We start from the raw sequence: 10,098 nt of genomic DNA, 5'->3' as shown, positions 1-10,098 counted from the left end.
AAACTTCCCTCTTAGAATGGTTTTTTTCTATATCCCATGTGTTTTGGTATGCTGTGTTTCCATTTTCATTTGGCTAAAAAGATTTTAAACATCTTTCTTAATTTCTTCATTGACCCATTGGTTGTCAGGGATCATATTATTTAATTTCCATGTATTTGTATTTCTGAAGTTCCTCCTGTTATTAATTTCCATTTTGATACCATCATGGTCAGAAGAGCTCCTTGATATTTCAACTTCTTAAATTTATTATGAATTATTTTGTGCCTTAATATATGATTTATTCTAGACATTGTGCAGTTGAGAAGAATGTGTATTCTGCGTATTCTGCAGCTGTTTATGGAATGGTCTGTATATGTCTGTTAGGTCCATTTTGTCTGGAGTATAGTTTAACATTTTCTTCCTGGATAATCTGTCCATTGCTAAAAGTGGGGTATTGAAGTCCTCTACTATTATTGTATTGAAGTCTTCTCTCTTCTTGGATCTATTAATATTTGCTTTCTATGTTTAGGTGATCCTGGGTTTGATATATATATACACACACACACACACACACACACACACACACACACACACACACACACATACAGGATAGAAACTATAAAAAAAAAAAGAAAAATTCTGATACCAAAAACCACAATGACAAAAATGAGCAACTCTATAGAGATCTTCAACAGCACACTCCATCAGAGTGTTGTTATACCCACTTGCTGAATTAACCCCTTTATTATTTATGTAATGACTTTCTTTGTTTCTTTCTACAGTTTTTGACTTAAAGTCTATTTTATCTGGTATGAATATAGCTACTCTTACTCTCCTTTGGTTTTCATTTGCATGGAAAATCTTTTCTGATACCTTCACTTTCAGTCTATGTGTGTCCTTACAGGTAAAGTGACTCTCTTGTAGGCAGCATCAAGCAGGGCCTTGCTTTTGATCCATTCAGCCACTCTGCCTTTTGATTGGAGAATTCGATTCGTTTACATTCAAGATGATTATAAAGTAAGGACTTACTTCTGCCATTTTGTTAATTGTTTTCTAGCTGTTTTATTTATACTTTGTTTCTCTATTCCTCTCTTATTGTCTTCCTTTGTGGTTAAGTGATTTTTCTTAATAGTATGTTTTGATCTTTGTTTTTCACTTTTTTAAAGTATCTATTAACGATTTTTGATTTGTGGTTACTATAACACTTACAAAATGTTTCTTGTGGTTATAACAGTTTATTTGAAGCTGATAACGTATCTTTGGCCACGAAAAGGACTACATTTTAAATTCATTTATTTATTTATTTATTTTGTTCCACAGATTTCTGAGAAAGCACTACATTTTTGTTCTACTCTCTGCCACCACACATTTTGAATATTTGATGTCACCATTTACATCTTTTTATGTTACATATCCCTTAAAAATTACTGTAGTAATTTTTAATAGTTTATAATTTAACTGTTAGACTAAACATATAAGTAATTAACACACCACCATTATAGTATTAGAGTATTCTGAATTAGATTGTGTACTTCTTTTACCTTTAAGTTATCTTCTTTCATGATTCATGTTTCCAATTAGGGTCCTTTTCTTGTAGGTTGAAGAACTCCCTTCAGCTGTTATTGTAAGGCAGGTGCAGTGGTGGTAAATTGCCTTAGCTTTTGTTTGTCTGGGAAAGTCTTTATCTCTCCTTCATTTCTGAAGGACAGCTTTGCCATTCAAGTATTCTTGGCTGGCAGTCTTTGTTTTCGTCTTTGGCACTTTAAGTAAATCAACCCACTCTCTCAGCCTGTAAGATTTCTGCTGAGAAATATTTTGAGAGCCATATTGGTGTTCCCTGGTATGTGATATGCTTCTTTTGTCTTTCTGGATCATGTCTTTGTCTTTGATTTTTGTCAGTTTGATTATAGCATGTCTTGGTGTAGTCTCATTTAGATTAAACCTGACTGGAAACCTTGGAACTTTCTGTACCTGGATATTTATATCTTTTCCCATATTTGGGATGTTTTCTATCATTTTTAATAGCTTCTTTTTTTTTCCTTCTATTTCTCTGCTCTCTCTGGGACATTCATTATGCCTAAATTGGTTCTTGATGGTATCCTATAGCTTTTGCAGGTTTTCTTCACTGTTTTTCATTCTTTCCCCGACCTTTGACTAATATGAAATGACCTGTTTTTCAGTTCACCAAGTATTTCACATTTGATTGAGTCTGCTGCTGAAACTCTATATGGTGTTGTTCATTTCTGTTATTGTGTTGTTTAGTGCCAGAATTTCTCTTTGGTTCTTTTTATGGTTTCCTTCTCTTACTGAATTTGTAATTTTGTTCAGGTATTGTTTTCCTAATTTTATCTATTTGTTTGTTTATATTCTCTTGTAGCTCATTGAGCTTCTTTAAGACAATCATTTTGAATTCTTTGTTGGGCAGTTTGTAAATCTCCATTTTTGTAAGGTCAGTTGTTGGTGCTTCATTTGTTCCTTTAGTGTTGCCATGTTTCATGATTATTCGTGATCCTTATGGCCATACATTGGTATCTGCTCACTTTAGGAAGCAGAGACTTATTCCAGTCTTTGCAAACCAGAATTGTCTAGATAAGCCCTTCCCAAGTCAACTTGTCCAGTCATTTTAGGCAGGCCATCTGGCATGGCCCGTAGGTGGGCCTGTTGAAGCCCTTGGTCAGGCTGGTCTAGTGCCTGAGTCAGTAAGTGAGTCAGCCAGGTACCTGGTTCTATGAGGTTGGGCCCAGTTCCTGGAACCTGGGTCTAACCTGGAACCTGGGTCCACAGAGGCTAGCTTGGTGCTGGGGTCTGCTGGAACTGGCCTAGACCCTGAGTCAGCTGGTGTAGGCCTAAACCCTGGGTCTGCTGGAGTCTGAGGCTTCAGGGCCTGGCCTGGCACTGAGGCATGCCTGAAGCCTAGGGTTATTAGGGGAACCCTTACTCTAGACCAGTAGAGAGTTTGGGACAGGACTGAAACCTGGGACTGTGGAGGCCAGACCAGTCTTGTAGGTGGTCAGGAGGCCAAAGCTGCTGGGGTAGTCTGGCATTGGGGTGGGCTGTCCTAGTGCTGGAATGAGATTGGAGACTGAGTCTGCATGTGAGGACTGAATCCTGGAGCCGTGGGGCCAGCCAGGAGCCTGAATCTGTGGGGACCTATTTGGCAGTGGCAGGTAGGCTGCCAAATCTGTGGGTACCAGCTCAGAGACTGTGGTTGAGAATGCCTGCCTGGTGTAGACCCACTGTTGGAGTCTAGGCTGGCCCAGTGTTGGAGTCTGAGGCAAAATCTGTTATTTTCTCCCCTCTTCTTCCCCTATGCAGAGGGTATCTCTCTCTGCACTGTTCTGCCTGGAGTAGGGGAGGGTTGATGCAGGTATTGTGAAACTGCCCTACCTACTCTCTTTGCAATGCATATTTTCTTATTTCTGTGCTACACACAGTTGCTGTAATCACTCACCTGGTTTCTTTAGCTCCTGTGAAAATATGTTTGTGCATGGATACTTGTTAAAATTGATGGTTCTGAGAGGGGACAAGCGTGGAAAAGTCTTTATTCCACCAGCCCTCAGTTAGGGCCATTATGGCATAAAGTACTGTTTAATTGCTGTTTAATCATCCATATATTTATGTCTTTATAAAGATATTGAAAGAGATGGAAGATGCTTTCAAGGTCCATTATAAAGGTTGAAGTTTCCTCTTCTTCCTTCACAGCTCAGGGCAATCCCTCTTCCAATGACCCTTCTGCCTGCAGTGAGAACAGGGTTGGGTGGGCTGCCCTGACTGGGGTAGTTCTTACTCCAATGTCCTGGCTTCCCACACTTATAGTAGCAGCTATTATCTGCAGGTTTGCTATTAGGCTTTTTTGATCTGTGGGTGAAGCATCCCCCTGGGTGACCCTGAGATTGCAGGGTGCTGCTTATAGTTACTGCTATCATTTGGGCTTGTTGTCTATCCCATCATTTGCCACGCTGGGTTCTTTCAGACGCTTCAGCTCTATCCCTGTTATTGAATACCCTGAAAGCCATATCAAACATTTGATTAGTAGGTCTTTGGAAATGTAGTTTTCATTTCCTGTGATGTCTTTGATATTTTTGGTATCAAGCGATACTGGCTTCATAGAATAAGTTGAGAAATGTTTCATTTTCTTCTATTTTGAGAGATTTTTTATGAAGAAATAGTATTATCCTTTTAAAATTAAGTTTAATTTGCCACTACAGCAATGTGATTGATGGCCTTATCTGGTGTAAGTTTTAAAATTACTAATTCAACTTCTTCACTTATTACAAGTCTATTCAGATTATCTATTTAGTTTTGAGTGAGTTGGGTTGGACAAGCTTGGCCTAGATCTTATGGGGAGAGGGGGAAACCCTGAAGACACCTTTTCTCCATGCTGACTCAGTATTTAGTATGTTTCTACCCCCCTTCTCTCTCCCTCTTCTCTCCTCTTCTGTATTCTCAGGTCATAAAATATTAGGACCTTTCGCTCTGGGCTCCTTTAGCGGTGGGATGATCCCTACTTCTGTATCGATCCACCTGACCTTTGCCCAGTGCAGTTCCAAAGGGATAAATGAAACAGTGTGGGAGTTTAAACTTGCTCTAGTTCAACCTCTTGCTTATGATATCACAGTAAATGATTAAACACTTGACCGTTGCTGTCATTTTGACTGGCTGCTTAGCTTGGTTACTCAGACACTTGGAAACTCAGCTATCTCAAGCTGAGCTTCTTGACAGAAATACAATTGATATTTGAGTATAAAACTTTTATTCTGCAATGTTGTTGAATTTATTTGTTTGCGCTGATTTTTTAAAAATTCCTTAGAATTTTCTATTTACAAGATCATTTCACCTTATGCCTTTCCAATCTGGATGCCTTTTATTTCTTTTTCTTGTTTAATTGCTCTGGCTAGAACTTCCAGTCTAATGCTGAATAGAAGCAGCAACAAAAAAACTTCCTTGATCATGTTTCTTATGGGGAAAGCATCCCAGTCTTTAACAATTAATTGTAATTTTAGCTGTGGTTTTCTTATCTACCCTTTATCAGTTTGAAGAAGTTACCTTGTATTTCTAGTCTGGTGTGTGTGTGTGTGTGTGTGTGTGTGTGTGTGTGTGTGTGTGCTTGTGTGTGTGTCAGGGAAGGATTTTGGAATTGTCAAATGCTTTTAATATGTATAATCAGATGTGTTTTATTTTCTTTATTTTATTAACATGGTCTATTACATTGAGTTTTGGATGCTTAAACAAACTTGCATTCTTTGAATAAACCTCACTTGGTAATTATGTTTGCTGCATTTGGTTTGCTGGTATTTGTTGAATCATTTTGCATCTATATTCATAAAGAAATTGGTCTATAGTTTTCATTTCCTGTGATGTCTTTGATTTTTTTGGTATCAACTGATACTGACCTCATATAATAAGTTGGGAAATGTTCCATTTTCTTCTATTTTTGAGAGATTTTTATGAAGAAATAGTAGTAATTATTCTTTTAAAAATTAAATAGTATTTGCCACTACAGCAATGTGATTGGCAACTTTATTTGGTGTAAGTTTGAAAATTACTAATTCAACTTCCTTACTTATTAGAAGTGTATTCAGATTATCTATTGACTTTTGAGTGACTTGGTAGGTTGTGACTTTCTTGGAATGTTTCCTTTTATGTAAGTTTCCAGCTGGTCACACAGAATTGTTCATAGTGTTCTTTGATAATCCTTTCTGTACCTGTAAGATTGCTGATGATGTTTGCTATATCCCTAATTTTAGTAATTTGAGTCTAACATTTTTGTTAGTAAATGTAGCTAAAGTTGGTCAATTTTGCTAATCTTTTCAAAAAAACACTTTTGATTTCCCTGATTTTACATATTCTTTTTCAATTTTCTATTTTATTTATATACATTTTAATCTATATTTGTTTATGCTTGCTTTGGGTTTTCTTTGCTTTTCTTTCAAAATGGGAGATTTGCAATAAAATGCTGAGAAAATGATGCAAATTCCAAAGGAAAATAGCTTTTCCATCTCTTCCACTCTCCATATAGAAGTGACTCTCAACATTAAAATTTAATCCAGGAACTGGGTCCTACTCCATAGAGTTTTCAGTGGAAAAGGTAGTGTAAAATATAATATGCTATTTTTTTCACTGTAATCTTGTCCTATTTTCAGAGCTAGAATTAGAAAAAGCACCATATTTATATCAAACTTCTAACTGAAAAAGTTCTGTTTGCTTCAGCAAACCACTTGTTTAAAAGCAAAGACCTATCCAACTAACACTCTGTCCACTCCTTACATAGACCGCGTCCTCTGCAGTGCTCTGTGGAGGGCGCCCTTCACCTGAGCGTTCCTCAGGCTGTAGATCAGGGGGTTCAGCATTGGGTTAAAGAGACTGTGAAACAGGGAGAGCATTTTCTCCTGCTCCTCTCGCTGATTAGAGTCTGGGACCATATAAACCACTATGGCTATGCCAAAGAAGAGTCCAACCACACACAGGTGGGAGGAGCAGGTGGAGAGGGCCTTTATGTGGCCCTCCTTTGTCTGGATCTTCAGGATGGCCCCGAGGGTGTGCACGTAGGAGACCAGAATCAAGGAAAGAGGCCCGACTAAGACAAACACACAGGTAGTAAATATGACCACTTGGTTAACCCAGGTGTCAGCACAGGCCAGCTTGAGGACAGACAGAATTTCACAGAAGAGGTGGTTCACATCCCGGGGCCCACAGAAGGGCAACCTTAGAAGGAGAATTGCATGTACCAAGGACAGGGCAAACCCACATGACCAGGACGTGAGAGCCAGGATTGTGCACACGCTCCAGCTCATGATGACAGTGTACTGGAGAGGGTGACAGATGGCCACATACCTATCATAGGACATCACCACCAAAATCAGACACTCTGTAGCAGCAAAAGCGAAATATAAAAAAGTCTGCATTATGCATGGGACAAAGGAGATGGTTCTTTTCTTGTTCATCAGATTTGCCAACATCTTGGGAACATTGTTGGAAGCATAGGACATGTCAATGACAGCCAGGTGTGAGAGGAAGAAGTACATGGGGGTGTGCAGACTGTGGTCCAGACAGATGAGTCCCAAGATCATGCCATTCGCCAGCAGGCTGAAGATGTATAACAGGGAGAAGATCCAAAAGAGGAACACTTCCATCTCGGCACTGAGCTGGAATCCCACCAGGATGAATTCTGTGACCCATGATTGGTTGACTCCCATTCCTTAATGGAAGTCTGTCAAGGACTGAAGTATGATAGAAAGGTCAGAAAATTTGAATTTTTATCAGAAAATGAGCTAAGATAAAGGCTATAAAAGGCTATATGCTTGTCCTATTAGATAAGCCCCTTCAAATTCCCAAGATTTGTTACCTCTCTGTGTTTAGCATTTAATTATGAAATAAATTTAAACTTACAAATAGCATCACAAATTTTGCAAAGAACTCCCACTTAATTTCATGCAGATTCAGCACATGTTAACATTTATTATTTATCTTATTCTCTTTCTCTATGTAATTTTTATTTTTTCAACCAGTTAAGATTAAAGTGTAGACATAATACCCATTTAATTCTAAATTTCTGATTTTTTAGTAACAAAACACTAATTCCCACTAGCTTGACCACAATGTAAGTATTAACATCAGAAAATTTAATATTGATGTTCACATGTTTACTATTTATATTGACATGTTTCTTTTCTCTAATATACAATATTCTCCCTCCAACCACACCAGTCTAGGACCTAATCCAAGATTATGCGTTATATCTAAAGTCATCTGTCTTTAGTCTCCTGTACCTATAATATTTACTCAGCCTTTTTGTGCCTTTCTGAACACTGACGTTTTTCTTGAAGAGTTCTTTAGCATAATGTCCAACAAATTGAGAGTGTACTATATTCCTTAATGTTTTTGTTCAAATTATTCACTTTCTGCAGGAAAAATAGTATTCTCCTGTGTACATTCTGAGCAAGCATATGATATTAATTTGTTCTATTATTGGGGTGAAGCTAACTTGGATCACTGGGTGAAGATGGTCCTTCCCAGATATCTCCATTATGTGATTTTTTAACCCCTAATTAGTTTCTGGAGTACCCATTAAAATTATTACATATGTAGCTTGTTCCTCATAACATCACTTCACTAGTTCCATTCAGTCACTAGTTTTAGCATCCATTAATTATCTTGCCTAACTCAATTATTGGTAATGATTCAAAATGTGTTGTTCTGACTCTATAATTGCTTTTACATTTATTAGTTGACAACCTTAGAATAAAAAATGCTTCATTCACTTATCTATCTGCTATCTATCTGTTATCTATCATCTATCTATCCATCAGTATGGACTCATGGATTTTTTTTATTCAGTGGGTTGTACTTCATTGTTGTCGTTTTTTTGGTGCTTAATTTTCCTATATCTGGGCCTTCTAAGCTTGCCTCTCTGTCTTTTTAACATGTTCCCATAATATTTGAGCAGTTATTTCCTTCTGATAGAACCAGATGTTTCAAGCTCCCTTTGTATACTCCCCACTTCAATCACAAAACAGCCATTTCCTCCAAAAGTTATAATCACTTTTAATAAAGAATTATATTTATAAGCCGATATTTATACTTATCTGGGTTTTATTGGATTTTTAATAATTTATATTTTTATCACAATAATTTGCTCTTATCATGATTTTTGTCATAAAGACAGCATGAATTTTTGGTATTCTACACTGAAAACAAGAACATATAATTTGAGAAAGCATACAAATTATTACAGGGGATAATACATTCTCAAGATTCTTCTGAAAATAGTATCACTTAACTGACTTCCTTTATGGTGTTAGCATTGAAGAAAATGGTTTTGAAATTTATTATTTTATTTTTGGTGAAAAATACATGTTTGTAATTCTACTGCCTTATTAACCATCAGGTTTTATGTTATTTTCTTGCTTTTATTCTTATTTAGAAATTATAGAATCTTGAATATTTTAGCTTTTGTGTAGTCCCTTGTGTAAACAATGTGATACCTACTTTGTATGAGATCTTGACTTCAAGTTTTACAAACCTAGAAACACACGAAACTCTAGTTAAAGGACTAAAGAGATGACATCTTGAAACATGCAAACAAAAGTGATCACTTTAAATAATTGTGCAGTTATACTTTTCTACTGTTTATCTGTTTCGTATATATCATTATTATAAAAATTATATGAAAAATGCTGTGTTTAACTAGCTCTATCATATATCATGAACCATTTTCCATGTCAAAGTATTTCTCTGACACATAGTTTGAATAGCTATTATTCAATACAAACATTCTAATTGACTTAATGTATTATCTCATCATTAGATTGTGTGCTATATAATACTTCAGTAATTAAATTATATATGTATATGTTTGTATTTATTGCCTTTTTACATGAAATTTTTAATAGTAAATTCTGAGACTTAGAAATGCTCAGTCAAGTCAATCAATTTATGTATGCATATATCTCTCTCTACTCATCTAGAAATCGAACAAGCAAAAATCCCAAATATATCAAGGTATATCACTATAAGATGCCTCCTAATGGATGGAGATGTCTAATTTATCAGTCATGATGCTATAATCTCAAATTAACCTTCTGTTACTCCCCAGGTTCCATATGGTGTCGTGTGAAAGAACCATCTTAACACTGTGCTTCAGATTTCCCGCATAGACATCTTTCTGCATATATTATTAAGGACAAAAAATACAGATATCTCATGTTTTATGTAACCCAGTGTTTCCTTCTCAATTTCAGTTTCTGCCTTGAGGGGAAGTCCTGCTTCATAGGTGAATGACATTGAGAATGAGTTAACCCTTCATACATGTTAAATAGAAGATAATATCTTTACTCATACGGAAATCACAAGTTAAAAAATAATTAAAAATAATCAATAACATAGCACTTAAAATGTTGTATAAATATAATTTCATTTTATCACACATGGCTAATGGCAAGGTTTCTATAAAGCAGGCACATTTCCAGATAGTTATAAGTTAAATCTCTTTCTATGATGGATATATTTTCAGTTTATACTTATTACTGACTTTATTTTTTAGTGCATAATAATGTAAGATGGATTCAGTAATAAAATTTTGAGAATTCTGGCTATCCGTTTGGAGGATTTGAGGCATAG

The 10,098-nt window shown here is 36.2% G+C and overlaps 1 protein-coding gene across 1 annotated transcript; it reads right to left on the bottom strand.

The window, feature by feature from the left end:
- Positions 1 to 6,242: 6,242 nt before the first annotated feature.
- On the bottom strand, positions 6,243 to 7,175 carry LOC111525599 (olfactory receptor 2A2). The gene has a single exon (XM_023191032.3). The coding sequence runs from the start codon at positions 7,173 to 7,175 to the stop codon at positions 6,243 to 6,245; it is 933 nt and encodes a 310-aa protein (XP_023046800.2).
- Positions 7,176 to 10,098: the final 2,923 nt, after the last annotated feature.

This window comes from Piliocolobus tephrosceles, chromosome 8, assembly GCF_002776525.5.
Source record: "Piliocolobus tephrosceles isolate RC106 chromosome 8, ASM277652v3, whole genome shotgun sequence".
NCBI lineage: Eukaryota > Metazoa > Chordata > Mammalia > Primates > Cercopithecidae > Piliocolobus > Piliocolobus tephrosceles.
Note: the sequence above shows the minus strand (reverse complement) of the source record. Positions and strands in the feature narration are given on the sequence as shown.

Bases quoted from the DNA above. Each gene is read 5' to 3' on its own strand.
- LOC111525599 (XM_023191032.3), bottom strand. From the start codon at position 7,175: ATGGGAGTCAACCAATCATGGGTCACAGAATTCATCCTGGTGGGATTC.